The 20,821-nt window shown below is 42.0% G+C and overlaps 1 protein-coding gene across 2 annotated transcripts; it reads right to left on the reverse strand.

The window, feature by feature from the left end:
• Positions 1–50: 50 nt before the first annotated feature.
• Positions 51–20,752, reverse strand: si:dkey-178e17.3 (somatomedin-B and thrombospondin type-1 domain-containing protein). Of its 2 annotated transcripts, none has more exons than XM_058070763.1 (5): positions 20,330–20,752; positions 8,252–8,434; positions 7,825–7,915; positions 4,059–4,217; positions 51–2,382 (listed from the first exon to the last, which is right to left on the reverse strand). In XM_058070763.1, exons 1-5 carry the CDS (start codon positions 20,586–20,588, stop codon positions 2,277–2,279), a joined length of 798 nt encoding a protein of 265 aa, XP_057926746.1. In that variant the 5' UTR covers positions 20,589–20,752; the 3' UTR covers positions 51–2,276. The 2 variants fall into 2 exon arrangements, with proteins under 2 accessions (XP_057926746.1, XP_057926745.1); XM_058070762.1 differs by having other exon boundaries at positions 8,252–8,437.
• Positions 20,753–20,821: the final 69 nt, after the last annotated feature.

Raw genomic sequence — 20,821 nt, forward strand, 5'->3', positions numbered from 1 at the left:
ATTTTTATTTTTATTTTTATTATAACATAATGGAAATCCCAACCCAGCAGCAAATAACGTAGCACCCAACAGAGATAACCCAGCGAATTGGGTTCTCAGAATACCCAATTCAATAAAAATTACCCAATTAAATGACCCAACAGGCTCAACCCAGCGGTTGGGTCAAAAAAACAACCCAGCATTTTTAAGAGTGTGATATCGGTATTGAATTAAATGGGCAAAACAGCGATGGAACCCCTAAGATGAAATGATTTATTGATATTTTCAATGAATTTGAATTTTCCCCACAGCAAATAGAAATGTTAATAGAAAAAACCTCTTCCAGGGTCGAAGTGCCGCTACCATACAAATTGGATAAACCGTTTAAAAGAAAGTTTTAACATTCAACACATGTAAAAAGAAGTTACTGCAGGCTGACACTGAATCAGTTGTGGCTCTGGTCCTGAGCCAGTCCAGCTTGCCACAGAGCGCCACTCACATTGACTCTGGTAAAAACTACGGCGAGTGTCCGCTCCGGCTGATGATCATGCAATAACTAGCTTTGTATATAGGAAGTTCTTGTAAACAATAGCAGTATTTGCCTGCACAGCCGTGGGGTTGTAGAATTTTGTGGGTGTTTTGTTGCCTTCTGACTTCATTCGATGAGTACGTTGATTATTATTAAATAGCGTTGAATTACTTCTTGTTTGTTCTTTGACGGTACGATGTTGATAGATATCATCCAAATCGTCACTGTATTATCAATTACTTGTACTGATATGCTGATGATATGATAGATATGATATGAGATGTTGCGGAACGCTCCCGGTGGCTGCAACAGCGCAGCGACGGATTCAGTGTGAGTCCCGGAGTTAACTGTTGATAATGTAAAAACAACAAAGGATGATATGAAGGCTATACAATACAGTACACAAAAAATACAGTAGTTACTGAGGAACTAATGAAGAACCAATGAGGAACTAATGAGTACCGGTTAGGTTTAGGGAGGTTCGTTCCTCATTAACTACTGTCATTTTGTGTACTTTGTTACCAAAGTACCATATTATTTTTATTATTAAAAAAGTCTAAAAAAAACACCTTATACATATTTATACAGTACATACAAACCACATCTCCCTTAGTGAGTCAGAGCTTTTCTTCCTGTCACTCACTCGCACATCAATGACCTGGAGATGCAGCTGCGAAAAGAGACCTGCTTAAAAAGTGTCTCAAAGGTTCAAAGGTTGACGGGCGGAGTTATTAGAAATATATAATCATATCATATATCATATTAAAAGAGTGATTGTCGTATATTCAGATTAATAGAGTATAGGGGACATTCCAATTTTGCTATAAGGTGGACATTTTGCTAAAAAATATTGGAATATTATGACTAATTTGGTGGGGAAAAGTCATGTATGTGGATGCAGTATAAAAATGTCACACATTTTACCATCATGCAAGTGTAAAAAGAAGTTAATCACTACAATAACAGTTAAAGTCATTAACAATAAAATATGTACTCACCCGTGATGACTGTGGATGACAGACATGCCCAGGAAGATCTCACTTTGCGATGTACGTACATTCCATTCTTCTTCTTTTATTATTATTATTAGTGTCAACTTAGCCATTTTGTACTGAGCAGCCAGGACAAATATATACTGCTTTCCCTTTCCTTCTCTATGGTCATCATCATCATCATCAACAACAAAAACACAAAAACAGCCAGTACAGTTCAACCTCTGGATTTTGGTGCAGCTTTAGAGATATAACTTTATCAGAATTTGTACGACTTCATTCAACTTTAGAGGTTCCACTGTTTTACTATGAAGAAAAAGAAAAAAGAATCGGGCCTTAAACTGTGAAACTGTGAAAAGGCGTGTATACATGAAGCTATATTACATTACACATGACAAGAGTATTACATGCATAAAGCTAAATCATATTTTTTGCATATTACGCGTTGTCATTTATGGAGGTAGATAGCAGAAGAGGTAAAAAAAATGCACAATGGAGGTTGGTGTGCTTTGGAGGAGAGAAAGTACAACAATGTGGCAGTAAAATATGAAGCAAGGACAGCTGCGTGCGTAGAAAGTAATACAGTACGGTTGAGTATGAGGTGGAAGATACAAAAACGAGTGGCAGGATGCTGCTGAGCTCCTTGAGTAAACCCATCCGTTCCAGAGATTCTGGATCCGTGGGCTTGACCGGCAAGGCTCTGCAAGAGTTTTGCATGAGCTGTTTGAGGACAAACGGGTCCCTCTACGTGGACGTGTGCTGGGGCCTGCGGCCGGTCACACAAAGAGGACAGAATAAGGTGGACACCGGCAGCCTTCAGACGACGACTCTCGCATCCACGAGCCGTGACAACCTACGACGGAAGCTGCTGCCCAGAAGGTTCTAGAAAGTGGAACAAAATAGAAGTCAAGCACAAAAGACACCCACTTTTGAGTCATTTACTCAGCTGCAGAGAGTACCAGGTGTTTTAATATCATAAGGCATCTCACTGAAACAATGAAGTTGAACGTGTAACCGCCTCACATGAGCAGTTTCCAACCGTTTTTGGAAGTTAGTTGTCCACAAATGAGGCACTAATTAAGATGTGAGCTGTACTCTGTTCGGCTTTGCACATGCTGCACAGCTAAATTATTTTTATGAATTGGTATGGGGGCTGCACGGCGGACGAGTGGTTAGGCCTCACAGCTAGGAGACCCGCGTTCAATTCCACCCTCGGCCATCTCTGTGTGGAGTTTACATGTTCTCCAGGTACTCCGGTTTCCTCCCACATTCCAAAAACATGCTAGGTTAATTGGCGACTGTTTGTCTATATGTGCCCTGTGATTGGCTGGCAACCAGTCCAGGGTGTACCCTGCCTCTCACCCGAAGAAGAGAAGAAGGCTCCAGCACCCCTGTGACCCTCGTGAGGATAAGCGGTAGAAAATGAATGAATGAATTGGTATGGCTGTCAAATGATTAAAATGTTTCATCTGATTAACCTGGTTTCAAGGAAACAGAACTGGAGGTAGCAGAGATGAGGATGCTGGGGTTCTCATTGGGAGTGACCAGGATGGATAGGATCAGAAACGAGTACATCAGAGGCACATTACATGTTAGAGGCCTTGCAGAGACCAGACTGAGATGGTTCGGACATGTCCAGAGGAGAGATATATTATATAATAATAATAATATAATATATCATATATAATATGAATATTTTGGTAGAAGGATGCTGTGTATAGAGCTGCTAGGATGGAGTGAAGGAGGACATGAGGGTAGTTGGTATGAGAGAGACAGATGCAGAAGACAGGGTTGGATGGAGGAGATTGATTTGCTGTGGCGACCCCTGATGAGAAAATCCCAAAGAAAAAGAAGAAGAATATTAATCTGGTTTCAAATGAATTAATCATGATTAATCACCATTTTCAACTATGTCTGAAATATGCCTATTTTGACTGTTTTAAGCAGATAAGATAACGACTGGATAGGATTACATATAGTACACATATATTTGTATATATTACCATCTCCAAATGAACCAAACATTCAATCAATCAAAAAGATACCACACATGATACAAGTCTCTTTCATAGTAGAACATTTGGATTGCGTTCAAAGGGGTTGCGTTCAAAGATACCACGTTATTGAAGTTGAATTCATTCATGTTTTAAGTGTATTTTATTACAAGACAAGATCTTAATATTAATTGGCCCTATTAATTGGGTTCTTTTTGCCTTTTGTTAGAAAAAACAAAACATGTACGCAGATTTAATGTAGGTATATAATACAATTCTCATGAGGCGATGACATACTTTGGTGAAAATACCCACCAGTGTGTGTCTGGGGACTGAATGAAAAATACACTTTGGGTGCCTTGAAAAGCGCTATAAAATCTAATCCATTATTATTCATATCCAACATGCTTTTATTGCTTATTCCATTGTGTGCTCGCTCCGGTGGGGAAAGGAAATACGTATGATGCTCAATAGTGGTGGGTGCCACCGGTGGAAAACATGCCACTGCTCATGCCCTATAATGCTACATCGAATATGTACTAATATGTCAATGTTTTATATTACCTGGTGCCCTCCAGGCCATCTCCTCCGCATCGGTCTGACTTGGACATGGCGTCACTCTGGCACTCTGCACACACAAGCCTCTCTCTCACCAGCTGAGCACTCCATAGTTTGAATTTGCACGCCATGCTCGCTTGTTTCACCCTAAAATATATGCAGTAGCTGCAAAAGAAACAAAGAAAAAAAGAAAGTGTATCAGTCAGATTTGGAGAAACCAAACTTTTAATATCACCGACCAGATAGAGGAAGCAAGCTGTGTTTAATGGCGCCTCGAGCCAGACAAAAGACCAATCAAGGCTCAGATAACAACAGCAGCCTCATTTGAAGGTGATCCAGCAGTGTCATGTCACCTGCAGCATACCCTAATATCAACACAGCTCCGCCTGTGTGCTCCGGAGACAATACTAACGTCTTCTCTGGCAGATGCTTTGTACTCCCACACTATTTGTTTTGTCGCTCCTTCAGCCATCTGTGAAAAAAACACCATCCCCATTGGGTGTTTGATCTGAGAAAACACGGCATGTTTTTTGTCCTCATTGCTGAAACATCTGATTTTTTTTTCTTTCACAAGGACACAATATGAATAGTCAGCTATTATTCTGAGGGACATTTTAAGCTATTTACCACTCACAACTCAACTGTTGACATAATACACATAATGGACACTACATTAGTAATATTATTACTTTATTTGTAGAATATTTCAACTACAAGCTAGAAAATTATTGTGAAAAAGTCTTATCTTAAGACAGGTAAACTTTACTTGTGGAACATAAATGCTTTTTTAAATCTCAGGGAAAAAAAATCTTCCTTTTTTTCCCTCATCATATCACAAAAGTATTCTTTTACAATTATTTTATTTCTGGTAAGATTTAAACTTTATTGTCATGAATAATGTTTTTTTTGTCAGAATATTTTCACTTCACTCGTAAAATCCTAACCTCAGTCGGACAATTGTGTTTCTTGTTCACAATTTTTTCCCTGTTTGATTTGTATTACAATAATTTCTTTACAGTGCGGTCATCATAGACCTTTGTTAAAATAAAAAAGTATATTTTTTGGCACACAATTGTCAAAAGATGTGACTCATTTTGAATCCTTGATTAAGCATCATTGCCCTGTTGAATTTGTCTTATTTGAGACTATGGGCTCTATTTTTGTAGACGGGCGCACCCACGCCTCCATCCCTCCCAACGGTGCAAGCGGCAAAGAGAGAGGAGAGAAGGTTTAACACAGCCGAGTGTAATCTTAACCAATCAAATGAACGCCTCACCCAGTCTACCAAATTGGCTGCGCACCGCGGTGCGCTGGATGAAATTACTACTGCGTGGGTGCGCCACACTCTGCCACCCAGCGCAGAAAATTAGAGCCCTATGTTGTTAAAAATGACTTCATCAAAGACTATGACAATTATTTTGCTGATTATGATGCTAAAAATACATTTATTTCAAATCTTACACAAATAGGGTGCAGAACTGACTCATTTGATTCCTATGTGGAATATTGTCCATAGGTATGAATGTGAGTGTGAATGGTTGTTTGTCTATATGTGCCCTGTGATTGGCTGGCGACCAGTCCAGGGTGTACCCTGCCTTTCACTGAAGACAGCTGGTGTTCCAGCATACCTCTGACCCTATTGTGGGCAAGTAGTTGTACAGAATTTTGGTATAAACCAGGTCTATATAGCCCAAGAACATAATCTGTGTGCCTTGAAAAATCTGTCAAAATCATCAAAAATGGCCGGTACCAAGAGGGACGGCTGGGATAGAATGAGTTAAATGACCAGAGAGATCTTATCATCCATTACCATGAGCAAGTGTCGCACTTTTGGGGAGTTTACTTGCAGGCTAAACCCCATCTTCCCACAAGCTCAGTTCTCTAGATTGTTTTCACTGAGCTATTATCAGTGTCCATTTTCATGACGACATCGGGGCCTTCCTCATCTTCATTCGTTCGTGTCTTATTTTCTTGAGTAATGTGTGTCCAAACCACTGATACTCGGTCAAAACACAGGCGTACAATGTCACTTTTAATCAGTGAGAAAGGCTGGAAGGGTCGTCTTGGAAAGCAGCCATGACTTTATACCCTAGTCTTTCCAGCTCTGAGAACATCAGCAATCAGACCACAAGGACCACTTCCAAGAAGGACGCCTACGGTACTTTTTTTTTTTTTACTTGGATTAAAGCGGCTTTATCAGCAAAGGTCAAGTGTGCACACTGCTCATGGACACTCAGGTTCATATTGCAGCCAAAGCAAATCTCAAGGCTCTGATTGTTATGGTAACCTTGGCCTTGCATGTCTCAGTGAAGCTTTTTGGATGACAAAGTTGAATCGATCTGACTGCTGATTGTTTTTAACTAATGGAAGAAGAACATATTCTTGTTGGCAACCAAATAGAACATTGTGCATGTTATAATTATGCTGACAATTGAGAAGTTTGAGCCACTATTATGCATGAGTGTTCAAACATGAATGTTGCAGGCTTTTTGTAGCAACAGGTGTTACAAGATGATGAAGAAAGGACTTTTTGTGTAGTGGGCTGACATTCAAAGCAGTAAGATTCCATCATTATTATGTCATTTCCAGCAAAACAGCAAATTTGCCCTATGAATTTGTCTCCCGGAATGCATCTATTGACATTCAATCAGGTAAACATTAATAATAATAATCAATTATTCGATAATTGCTCAGTAGGCTGAGGTCTTTTGGGGTGCAGTGGGACACTTCTGAAGACCTTCTATGACTCTGTGATGGCCTCTGCCATCTTCTATGGCATGGTCTGCTGGGGGAGCAGCATCACAGCAGCTGATAGGACGAGACTGGACAAACTCATAAAGAAGGTCAGCTCTGTCCTGGGATGTCTTCTGGAACAGGAGCTGTCCTCCATCATGGACAAAGACCCCCACCCACTCCAAAACACACACTCTGACTCTATAATAAAAAAAAATCCTGTGCAATAACTGTGCAATAAACCATGCAATCAACCTGTGACTTGATCAACATGTATACAGCTGAATATAGTGTATATCACTTCTGTATATTACCCTGATTTTTGTACTATATTCTTGTGTAAACCTAAAATTCACCCTTTTGGGACTAATTAAGGCATATTTTATCTCATCTTAATTAAGTTATATACATATATGTTAGCATTATTTTATATTATATATTACCAAATTTTTTTATAATACAATTACAGTGGTTTGTAGGAGGGCTGCACGGCGGACGAGTGGTTAGCGCGCAGACCTCACAGCTCGGAGACCAGGGTTCAATTCCACCCTCGGCCATCTCTGTGTGGAGTTTGCATGTTCTCCCTGTGCATGCGTGGGTTTTCTCCGGGTAATCCGGTTTCCTCCCACATTCAAAAAACATGCTAGGTTAATTGGTGACTCCAAATTGTCCATAGGTATGAATGTGAGTGTGAATGGTTGTTTGTCTATATGTGCCCTGTGATTGGCTGGTGACGAGTCCAGGGTGTACCCCGCCTCTCGCCCGAAGACAGCTGGGATAGGCTCCAGCACCCCCGCGACCCTCGTGAGGAAAAGTGGTAGAAAATGAATGAATGGTTTGTACGAAGCTGGCATTTTTTGTCATCAGGACTTTGAAAGTGAGTTTTTTTTAATCTAAAAATAAGAATGCATATAAATAAATGTTTTTCACAATCTGAACAAATCATTTCATCAGCATCCTGACATGTGTTGGGTTTCTCCTTTAAAGTTACACTGTATGTAGAGTGAAGTACCATGTGAAGTACCATTGTTGACCTTACCTGGCCTTCTCGTCCTTCATCAACATGTGAGGCCTCCTCCAAGGGTCCTTAAAGTTCCTCTTGAAGGAATCTGGAAGGATCTTTGCCACCTCTGAAGGTCAAAGGAAAAAAGATGGCTTGACTCTGAGTTCAAACAGCATGATGAGAGATTAGGGCAGTAAACAAATCCTTGATCATGTGACTCAAAAGAGGAAGTTTTCCTATGGATTTGCCCTGAGAGTGTTTATCTGCATGGTGGTGTTTTAATTCCTGGAAAAGTGATGCAACACAGCTGCAGACAAGGCCTCAGGAGCAGATGTGTTGCCCATTATACAATATATAATCTGTAACGGATCTCACAGTGGCCCGGAGGAAGACAGCGAAAGAGGGCATTAATATGTAACAGATCTCCTGGCAGGGGAGGAAAAAAGGTCACGCTTATTCTCACCTTTTGCCGTGCTGCATATTTCATTGTTTCCAAAGCACCCTCTGCGCTGTTTGAGGTCCGGGCAGGGGGTCCCCCCGTTTCGAGGAGGGACGGACACTTGGCGGCTTCTTTCCGTGCTGCCCACTCCACATGGAGACGTGCATGAGGACCACGGACCCCATGAGCCCACCACACAGTCGATGGCTACTAGAGAAGCACATGTAGAGATCAGGGAGAAGGTAACTCAAACAATTTAGTGTTATATTAGGTACATCTTGTTTACTGTAGTAGTGTTGTAGTACTTTGAATCATACTGTCACACATATCTACATTGGCACAATGCTTTTATTTGCACTTTACTAATACTAAGTAAAGTATACTTAGTATATTTAGTATTTTACTATGTACTATAAATTACCAGTTAAAAGTTTGGACACACTTCTCTCATTCAATAGCATGAAGAAGGATGGCCAAAGGATGCCAACAATATACGTAAATTGTTATTTTTACACTCAACTACAGCAGAATTTAAAAGTAGTTTCCATTAATTAATTCCATTAATTCTATTAATTAATTAATTTCCATTTCCATAATGCCTCATATTAACTCTCTAACAAGATCTCAGTGTATAGACTGGTCATATATCTCATCTCGTTTCATATTATCTACATACTGTATTGTATATAACTCTGGGAAAAACTGTTGATTTTTTGTTAATACTTGGGTTGTTTATATTGTTTATTTTTCTATATTGTGCATTTTGTACTGCTTAACTGACTCTGTACTCTTGCTGCTGTGCAATACAAATTTCCCCACTGACGAATAAAGGTATAGCTTAAAAGGAAAACATGGACAGATTAAAATGCACATGATTGGTCTGTGAATTTTTGTGTACATTTCTCACCATAAAGACTAGAAAAGGTGTGCAAATTCAAAATAAGCAATGCCTACTGCAGAAAAATGTCTGTATTTTCTGGACTGTAAGTCGCACCAGCAAAAAATGCACATTGAAGAATAAGAAAACATATATAAGTCACATTTTTGGAGGGGAATTTGTGTTCCGTCCTTCTCTGTTGTCTTTATAAGTTGATGTTTATGTTGTACATTTTCAGTTTCTGCTCTCAGTGAATGGAAGATAGTGAAGTCCAAAGAAGATAGTGAAGCTCCAATTGGAGGTTTTACACAAAAAAAGTCTAACATACAACTGCTGATTCCAAGAGGTCATGTTGACAATGAAAGCATCGCCTCAGGTAAGAAGGTGGCGATGGAGAGAACAAATGGCTCATTAGCATCCACTAATGTCAAGATCAGACTCCGGAAGTCTGCAAGCCTGGTCACACAAGTGGCCCCCACTTAAAGAAAAACGTGCAAAGACTCTGGTTTCACTCAGTGTCGCACTTCGACACACACACACACACACACATACACAATCAGCAGCAGCAATCAGTCTTCCAATTGAGACGGCTGATGTAGTAGCTAATTACATCAATCTAACTCAAGAGGAAGTTCTATTAGTTAGATGACGGCTCTGATCAAAGCTAAGCTGATCCTTGCGGGAATCAGACGTTAAAATTTAAAAGCAGCAGACATCCTTTAGAGACAGGAAGTACTACACACTTCATAAACGTAATCAAAGAAGGTGAGAGGAGGTACACGTATAGAAGTACAAATATACAAACATTTATGAAGATTAACTAGGATTTAACACCTTAAGCAGGACAAAGACGTCCAAAATCAAATTAGTTCAATTCATCTCCAAGGTCTGCCCTGGATGGTTCACAGTTTAGGGTGTTTCCATGAATTATGTCTGGAAAATTTGAGGAAAATTAGTTGAAAAACAGGACCTCCATCAAGGAAACACAGGCCCATAAGTCACTGAGCATTTGTCCCATAATTATAAAACGTTGAGTTTCTGTATTATATTATTCTGTATTATTATTATTTCTGGGCTGCACGGCGGTCGTGTGGTTAGCACGCAGACCTCACAGCTAGGAGACTAGGATTCAATTCCACCCTCGGTCATCTCTGTGTGGAGTTTGCATGTTCTCCCCGTGCATGCGTGGGTTTCCTCCCACATTCCAAAAACATGCTAGGTTAATTGGCGACTCCAAATTGTCCATAGGTATGAATGTGAGTGTGAATGGTTGTTTGTCGATATGTGCCCTGTGATTGGCTGGCGACCAGTCCGGGGTTTACCCCGCCTCTCGCCCGAAGACAGCCGGGATAGGCTCCAGCACCCCTGTGACCCTTGTGAAGATAAGCGCTAGAAAAGAATGAATGAATGAATTATTATTTCTGTATTATTATTATATAAGTATGCCAGCATGTGTTCCAAAGCATTTTGAACACAACCCATAGGGGGCGCCAGAAAAGTTCTGGAACATTCATTCATTAATTTTCTACCGCTTTTTCTTCACAAGAGTCGCGGGGGGTGCTGGAGCCTATCCCAGCTGTCTTCCGGGTACACCCTGGACTGGTCGCCAGCCAATCACAGGCACATATAGACAAACAACCATTCACACTCACATTCATACCTATGGACAATTTGGAGTGGCCAATTAACCTAGCATGTTTTTGGAATGTGGGAGGAAACCGGAGTACCCGGAGAAAACCCACGCATGCACGGGGAGAACATGCAAACTCCACACAGAGATGGCCGAGCGTGGAATTGAACCCTGGTCTCCTAGCTGTGAGGTCTGCGCGCTAACCACTAGACCGCCGTGCCGTCCCGTTCTGGAACAGCCATCTGGTAACTACTTTTTTTCAGCATAATACGCTTGTTGAATTGCACTTAATAACTAATAAGTGATTCATATCCTGCTTGCATGGCCATCTACTCTCTCACCCCATCCTCATCATTGCAGTCATGCACAAAGCCCTGTGTGTGTGTGTGTTTGAGAGAGAGACAAGAGAGCGAGGGTGCTTTCAAGGTACCGCCCGCTCTGTTCATTCCCATGGTCTTGTCAGGCTGGGTTGGGGGGGGGGGCTGTCTCAGTGACACAGCCAGTCCACAAAGCCACTATGGAATCTCTGCATTCCTGCACATTAGTGCTGCCCACCTGACACCCGCCTTTCCCAGATCGGCACACATACCCACACACACATACACATTTGTCAGATAAAGTCAGATAAAGTGACCCATTTGGGCTCCTTCCATTTCCAGTCATCACTGTGACTTTTTATTTTGATTCATCTGAAGCCAACTTCCTGCTTTCTTCTTCTTCTTCTTATCCTCCACACACACACATTGTTTCTTTTCGCTCTCTGCCACACGGCCAATTAGGGTTTTTGGTGAAAAGGGTGCACAATGAAATGGATAGGGTCGGCAAGTTCTCGCACCCTCCCCACACAGAGAGCACCACCACCACCAGCAACAGCGTGTCCTTTAAGGGCCTCAAGTCGCCAGGGGTCAGAAGGTAATTGGTCCTGCTCTCTGTTTCTGGTACCAGCAGTGCGACAAGACCTGCCACCCACACGATAAGCCTGCTGGCTGTCTGACCCGCCGCTGAGCTCGCAGACGCTGTTGCAAAAAAAAAAATCCTGCCGCCACCTCTGACCTCTGACCCCCGGGGAGGAAACAAATGGTATTTGTCAGCATGTGGAGCATGTGCACTCAACTGATTTAAAAAGAGTCGATTAGCAAATGCTACGTTTGCAGTATCATACAAAAACATCACATCAGGAAGTACTTCGCAAAAGTCAAAATATGCTGCAACACTTGAATTTGGAATTGAGTTATCTTCATGCCATTTGAGCCCCCCCTCATTCCGGAATACACTTGGTAGCATCCTGCCCATCTAATGCTAACATTTTATATCTCCATAAACCAGGAAGTAGCCTCCTACTGTAACTAATACAAACACACTGTAATATAAAATGCACTTCTCCATAATTTCTTTCAATTTGAGTTTACCTTTTTTCCATTTGAATCATGATGTAATCTTCCCCCTGTCTTAAAATCAATAGTAGTACGGTAATTTCATCTTATGTCATCTCCATGAACCAGGAACTAGGCCGCTAGCTAACAAACAGATGGACAAATTAAAAAAACACGGTTGGAATTTGTTGTAGTTGTACCATTTGAGGCATTCATTCTGTCCCAAATCAAAAATAGTACAGTCCAGTCGGTTTATCACCCTCTATGAACCAGGAAGTAGCTTGCTAGCAAACATAACAAATGTGGTAAAGCACAATTTGCTGACTTTTTTTCACTTTTGAGGAATTTTGTTATCTTTGTGCTGTTTGAGTCACAACTGAAGCATTCATTCATTTTCTACTGCGTATCCTCACAATGGTTGCAGGGGGTGCTGGAGCCTATCCCAGCTGTCTTCGAGCGAGAGGCGGGGTACACCCTGGACTGGTCGCCAGCCAATCACAGGGCACATATAGACAAACAACCATTCACACTCACATTCATACCTATGGACAATTTGGAGTCGCCAATTAACCTAGCATGTTTTTGGAATGTGGGAGGAAACCGGAGTACCCGGAGAAAACCCATGCACGGGGAGAACATGCAAGAGAATCGAACCCAGGTCCTCCGGATCTCCTGACTATGTGGCCTACGCCCATAGCAGAAGCAATAATAAGTCAACAGTAATAATATAAGAATTACAACGGTAAGTGAAGTCAAGCACCTTGTTCATCAAAGGGTGAGTAGTTTTATTAAATTTTGGTGCACGGGGAGAACATGCACACTCCACACAGAGATGGCCGAGGGTGGAATTGAACTCGGGTCTCCTAGCTGTGAGGCCTGCGTGCCAACCACACATCCTCCGTGCAGCATTCAAGTTTCCCCAAATTAAAAATAGTCATTTCAGTAATGATGTGCGATACCACTGATTTCCTTTCCAATACAATACTGGTTAAAATTCAGGCTAGTATCAGCAATGCTTATCCAATATGGATGGATCACCAGATCGACAGACGAATTGGTATGGTGTCTGCAGTGATGGCGACTCTGCATCGGTCCATTGCTGTGAAGAGGGAGCTGAGCCAAAAGGCAAAGCTCCCACCAGTTGGTCTGCGGTCCTACAGTCACCTACAGTCATGAGCGTTGCGTAGTGACCAATAGGACAAGGTCGCTCTGCATATTTTTCACTTCTTCTTTACACTTCTTTTAACAGTTCAACCATGAGTTCTATTCTTCTTCCACTTTATAGGAACCAAAACAAAGTTGAAACCAACTTTACAAGGTAACAATGTTTTTGCTACAAACACTGTAATAGAGGGTAAAAACAGTCTAGCTTGGAGGCAGTTCCAGTAATTCTGCTTGTTGGCAGAACTTCACACAAACAGCATGAAATGGAGCAAAAAGTACTGAAATGTGGACCCCAAGTTTGTCCTCTGGCTTGTGGCGCAATCTCCAGTCGCACTTAGTTGCTATCCCTTGCCTGAATTCTACTTCCATTTTGGGGTGTCGTGACAAAGGAGTTATCGCAACAATTTGCATTTCCTCCTTCTCCCCAATCACCTTGCACTTTCCCTCCATCTGTCTCTTTTCAGCACACTTCCACCCCCCTTCTCCTCAGGCTTGCATCTCCTCCTGGCTGATAGGACCCAGATGTCCAGCTTCACTGGTTTGGGGACAACAGACCAGACCCCCTCTCACATTCATGTAGAGATCAGGGACGTGGTCCCATCAGACAGGTCTCATGGTGTTAGCTTGTTAATAGGACTAATAACAGCTTAGCCTGTAAATGTTTCCTGACAGGCAAAACAAATAGTCATAACAAACACAGCTGACTGTAGTGCACGTAAGGTGCATTCAAGAACCACCAACAGGCATTTAATAAAAATAAAATATCTGAATGCAAAACGATGAGCTCATAGAGAGAATAACATGTGTCCATAACGTGTCAGTGATGTCATGGCATATACCTCCCAGCACTAAATTCATTAAATGTCCCATCAGACTGCTTGTGATGTCATCCCTATGCAGCTAACAGCCTCTAGGGGGCACACTATTAGGGGACTTTTACATTAAGTATTCCAACTATAGGATGATGACACTCCCTAGACTCCATGGGAAAGTCTGTTCCAAGGTGCTGTAGAGAAGGGTACGACCCTTAGTCAAACCTCTGCTGCAAGAGGTGCAATGTGGTTTTTGTCCCGGTCACCTGACACTGGATCAACTCTACACCCTCGCGAGGGTTCTGGGGGTACATGGGAGTTGGCCTAACCAGTCTAGATGTGCTTTGTGGACTTGGAAAAGGCATTCAAACATGTCCCTTGTTGCGTCCTTTAGGGGGTGCTCCGGGAGAACGGGATTGATGGCACGCTACTACCTGCCATTCGATTCTTGTACAACCGGAGTAGGAGCTTGGTTCGCATTCAAGCCTGTGTCCGGTGAACGTTGGCCTCCGCCAAGGCTGACCTTTGTCACCGATTCTGGTGACAAAGGTCGATAGGCGGATGGCCGCAACATCTGCAGTAATGTGGTGACCGTCAAGTGAGCCAGAAGGGAGAGGTCTCAATTTACCGGTGGATCCCATCTTCACCTATTGTCATGGGGGGGGGGGGTCTCAGAGTTGAGCCAGTTGAGGTGCATCAGGCATCTACTCCAGATGCGTCTACTCCTGGATGCGTCCCTGGTGAGGTGTTCCGGTCATGCCCAGCCGGGAGAAGTCCCCGGCCCAGACCTAGGACATACTGGAAGGATTATGTCTCACAGCTGGCCTGGGACCGCCTTGGTCAAGCAGGAGGAGGTGACCGGGGACTGCTACCCCCTGCGACCAGAACCCGGATCCATCCACCCATCCATTTTCCTCCGCTTATCCGGGTCCCGGGGGCAGCAGTCTCAGTAGGGAAGCCCAGACTTCCTGAAGCCCAGACTTCCCGGTCCCCGGCCACCTCCTCCAGCTCCACTGGGAGAACACTAAGGCGTTCCTAGGCCAGCTGTGAGACATAATCCCTCCAGCGTGGGACCCGTGGGCTTGTGGGACTTGGATAAGCGGGTCAATAATGTTACACTGATGAGATGTACATTACATTACCTGAACATGATAGAGTAAAAAATGACTCCCTTTCCGTGTGGAAGTGGTATGTTTTGGACTTCTACTAGCTACTACTTAGCTTGCTATGTACAGTACTATGAGTGGCAGTCATCTTTTATGTCCCTGCAGTGATCCCATAGCCTTATATTTGCGTAATGTGGGGTAAGCCAATATTATTAATAACAGAATAAGTAATAATAATTTAATGTCATTCTCTCACATATGTGTCAATGCAACGGTGAAAAAACAGTAAAAGGCACACTGAGCTATGTTCCTCCTTACTCCTTTGATACCACTAGTTGAATTTGAATCCGGTTGTTTCTCACTATAAGATAAGATATGAGAGCAATAAATTAATTTTCAAACTTGTGATTTTTTTGCACCATCAAGTGATGAAATTGGCCCACAGCTCATTTCCTCTGCAAAAATGTGCCGCCTGATAATTTCAAAGTTTGCTCATCACTCCTCCAGCATGCCTGCTGCTGCCTTAAAGCCCCCCTCAGGGGAACTGTATGTTGTCATGTCCTGACCCGGATGCTCTCTCCTAGTCTTCCATTCCACATGTTCTGTCTTAGACTCGGGTGTGGAGTGGATGTTTTTACCTAGACGGCTTAAAACAGGCCAGCTGGACCAAGCAGCTGCACGTCCAACTGAAGTACTCTTTTTTTTTCCAACATCCTCCTTGTTAACCAGAAGACAGTTTTAAGCTGATTTCTTGCAAAAATGCATGCCATGTCCTATTCTGGAACGCATTTATATGGAGGTTAATCACGCAGCGTGGCAGATACATGTTGATGCGAAGCAGACCAGCAGGATCAGAATCAGATAAGTCCAGGTCAAATCTAGCTTGGAACGGAGCCAAGCCACAAGTTGCATGTACAGTATGCTTTTAAGTCAACATGTGCTCAGGTTGCACACACAGGAAGTCCACACACAGCAAAACACACACCCAAGCGCAGACCTCCTTCAAGGCTATCTTCTATTGATATTTGTCCTGTCTCGCCTTCTGTCATAATACTACTGCATGTTTTGGCAAGGGCACCCGTTCAAAATATACTAAATGTACTGGAAATAAATGAAAGCATCTGAATAGACCAGGGGTGTCAAACTCAGTCAGGGGGGTCCTCCACACTGGGGGCTGTTCGGGTCTGCTGAGGGGGTGCCATCCTTGGGTCCCTTCGACACGGCCGGCTGGGGGTTCCTCCCTTTAATGTGGGGGTCCGCCCGTCTATCGGAGTCGGGGGGCCCAGGTGTTGGTCCTCCGATGGCACGGCCTGCAGCTCCTCCCAGTGTGGACGGCCCCAAAGGTGGCGTTTCCTTGTTCCTCAGTGCCATGCCATGTCTCCCTACTGTGTGTGATTGTGTGATTGTGTGTGTGTGTGTGTGTGTGGGTCTAGTATGGAGGGTGGGAAGGAGGGGCTTTCTTTTGTTTCATTGTTTTTTCCTTTTAATTGTGGAAATTGTTTTAATTCTGTAAAGCACTTTGTGTTGCATTTCTTTGCAGGAAAAGTGCTATACAAATAAAGTTGATTTGATTTGATTTGATAAGGGGCCATAACTCAAAGCCTACTTTAGGTTGTGGGCCGAACTGAACATTGGACCCACATTGACAAATGTGGACTAGACACTTTTGCCGTTTGCCCACCCCTGGTCTATATGGTATATTTTACGACTGTATTGTTTTGGCTCACAATATGGTATTTGTGTATCCGTGTGCATGCATGTCATCATGACAAGCCCAGTGGAGCAGTGACACGTGACTGAGTGCATGCACAGACGTCAGTTGACCTGAGGAAGCAGCTGCTATACATACTGTTTTTAGCTGTACGCCACACTGATGATGATAACTTAATACTGACCTGAGGTGAGCTTATTATGTTAGCTTTCAGCCTCATGCACACACACGTAAACAGATCAAGTGATAGCAGGAAGTTCCCTCCCTCTGGCTAGCTGTGACATAAAATAGGCAATGGATGAGCTCTTCGGTCATGTCGCTAAATAGTTACCAAAAAATGAGGAAGAGCTCTGTGTAGTTCTGCACCACCTTAAACCACAAGAATACACACACAGTTACACAAACCCCTCTCTGACATTGTAAACATGGCTCAGGTATGCATGCATGAAGTGACTCTCCAATGTTTTAAGAGCTCTTTCCATCAACTATTGTTCCCTGCAGGTGCTTGTTAGTGAGCACTTAAGACACCGTGAACAAAAACACGAGTCAACTTGAGACGTTTCCACACACACTGCACAAGTTCAGAGTGTTTCCTGCTCCAGTTAGTTATCCTATCCATCTTTGGTTGTGTGTTTCCATGGCGCCCGTGTCCTCCTTTGTCCTTATATAGCATCAGACAGCACAATGAGTTCAGCCTTACTACCCCAAACGTGTATTTGGACCAGTTTGGGACTTTCCACTACTGGACGGCTGCAGCTCATTGTGTGCAGTGGCATTATGTACTGGCACTATGTATGGCAAGGGAGGGCAGTGCCCCAATATAAAGTCATAAAATAAAACAAGACAGAATATTATCAGAGAAAAGTCAGAATGTTATGCAAGTAGAGTTGGTGTTCAGTTTTTTATTTTTATTTTTTTAAATAAGTCGTAATATACTAAGAATACATTTGTAATTGTAACAACTGGATGAAAAAATTCCCCATAAAACCCAGAATTAATCTAGATTATATTAGATCATCATCATTAGAACATCATGGCATGCAATATTTGGTTATATCTGGTTACATAATGTAATAAAGACAATTTTTTGTCATAATTAACTATATGTACTCCTTTCCCAGATTACATCTTTATTGTCATAAAATCATGCAATTGTTTGTAATAAAAGGCAAGATGTATTAATTTCTTATATTATTTTTGCAATAAATCAGCTTAGGTTTTCTTTATTTCATTACTCAATATAACAGTTTGACCTTAAAAAGAACACTAAATTCATCATACAGCAACTTAACAATCAACATGTACCTAGGAAATATGCAATGCAAGTATCAATACGAGTTTAAAATGAAAAAAAAAACTATTTTTTAAACATTTTCTCATAATGCATTGCATCCAAGCAAAGCATTCATTGGTACCTGCCATGGTGCTGCAATGATGTCAGCTGCTTGTCCTTCAATTAATGCTTTGCTTGGACACAATGCATTATGGGAAAACTTTAAAAAATTGTTGGGTCTTTCGAGTGGAGTGGAACAGTTGATGAGTGGTTAGCATGTAGGCCACACAGCCAGGAGATTCTGGGTTTGATTTGCCACTTGGGCATCTCTGTGTGGCGTTTGCGTGGGTTTTCTCCGGGTACTCCGGTTTCCTCCCACATTCCAAAAACATGCTAGGTTAATTGGTGACTCCAAATTGTCCATAGGTATGAATGTGAGTGTGAATGGTTGTTTGTCTATATGTGCCCTGTGATTGGCTGGTGACCAGTACTCTCGCCCGAAGACAGCTGGGATAGGCTCCAGCATGCCCGCGACCCTCGTGAGGATAATTGGCATAAAAAATGGATGGATGGATTTGAGTGTTAAGTTGCTGTGTGGTGACTTTAGCATCCTTTGTAGGATGGCACCGTGAGTCAGACTATTATATTGATGGTCCAGCGATTCCCAGTGGGTTGACAAGCTCATTGCGAGTGTTCGTGATTGGCTCCTGCCAAAGAAAGAGGTACCGTTTCCTCACTGACTCACAAGCAGCACAGTATTTAAACGATTAGTAGTTCTAAGGTAAGGTGATTTCACAAGATTAGAATGTAGCCATAAATTGAGCTACACCATTGTATAAGATGCAGGGTTCAAAGTTTAAGAAAAAAGTAACGGCTTATACACCGGTAATTATGATACTCCTGCAAGTCATTTTGGAGTATAATACAACTAAATATAAGGAGAATGCTGACTGCTGGGAGCCATGCCAGTCCAAATATACAAATATTATGTTGGCTTGTTGCTAGCTCACTTCTGGTCACACTCATGTCTTTGCTTTCAAAAAGCAGCAGATTTGCTCGTCTACACGGAAACGACAAGCCGGCGTTTTCTGTGTTGAGAGCCCCTAAAACTTATGTAAGGTTTAGTCCAGTTGTCAGGTCTAGTCTGTGTATTTTAAAGCTTCATTGTGAAGGTCATGGGTCAAACCAGTTAATGAAAGTTGGTAAATACACTCTGAAGAGTCAGCTGACCATTAAGGAAAACTTATTTAGGAGGGACCTAAAACAAACATCATTAACGAGTGATGTGTACTTCATCTCATAGACCAGCAATAATGAACAATATAAGTTGTCTAAAGCAATGATTCTTAAACCTTTTACACCAAGTGATACCACACTCAAAAAATAAACGTTTAGCCTCAACAAAAAAAATCAACGCAACAGTTTCCATTAGTCTTTCTTAGTTATGACAACTTAATTTGAAATTGCTTTGAATCAACAAACAATATTGTATTGCACAAATTAGCTTTTCCTCTTCACTCAAAGCTTATTTTAAGTAATGCTTACTGAATAATTGTTTTCATAGGGACAAGTTTTCAAGTTCGTAACTCAAAAAAATATGTTAAGTCAACTGACTTAATCAGTTTATTCAAAGTAGTTTAATTTGTTGTCTACTTAATTATAATAATGCACACAGCATTTAAGTAGCAGTAACTATATATATATATATATATATATATATATATATATATATATATATATATATATATATATATATATATATATATATGTGTTGGTGTGTGTGTATTATGCTACCAAGCTAATTTTATTAATTCATGGCAACTTGAATTTAGTTTTAAGCTTACCAACAATAAAATTTGAGTGTATATGACATGCTAAATTAAGTTCATGTAATAGCCAACATTATTATTTGAACATAACTTAAAAAATAAAGTTAGCAACTTAGAAAGTTTATCTAAATCAATTAATTACATTTTTTACATTGCATCAAGTGGTGTCAACAGATACTCTGACTTTACTTTTTAGAGTGCATTTTTGCACATAAAGCACATTTTAATTTGTGAATATTTTTTTTAACTGTAGCGTTCCAACTGTTGCAGTGTACCACCAGTGGCATATGTACCACAGTTTGAGAACCTAAGGTGTTCTGGACTCACCAGATATTTGGCAGACGCTCTGGTAATCCTCGCAGCAGTCTCCAGTCTTCTGACAGTACGTGTCACAGTAGCACACGGTCTTCCTCCTGGTGAACTCAAAGCAGTCGTTGTTTCTCCCGGTGCAGCAATTGGGGCTCTCCCTCTCCCTGCAGCCAGCCTCGGCTTGGGGGACCACCATCACGCCGCACAGGATGGACAAATATCCGCACAGCAGGACAAAGTCCAGACGCGCGGAAGGGCTCCATCCGTGCGCGTCCATGACAAACCTGCTGTATCTTCAATCTAGTTATCTATTTTTTAAGTTTCAAAGTAATTTAACCTTTATTCTAATCTACAATAAAGCCGCACACAGCATGGTCCTGCTCTGGGATGGATGACAATAACGAGGCAGTGATGCGTAAAAGTGAGCCTGAGTGCGCACCACTCTTCCCTATGAACCAGTGCAGGGTCACGCCCCTTGGAGCTACTGTTGCGTCTTCACAAACACTTTTC

The sequence above is a fragment of the Doryrhamphus excisus genome, chromosome 4 (genome assembly GCF_030265055.1).
Source record: "Doryrhamphus excisus isolate RoL2022-K1 chromosome 4, RoL_Dexc_1.0, whole genome shotgun sequence".
NCBI lineage: Eukaryota > Metazoa > Chordata > Actinopteri > Syngnathiformes > Syngnathidae > Doryrhamphus > Doryrhamphus excisus.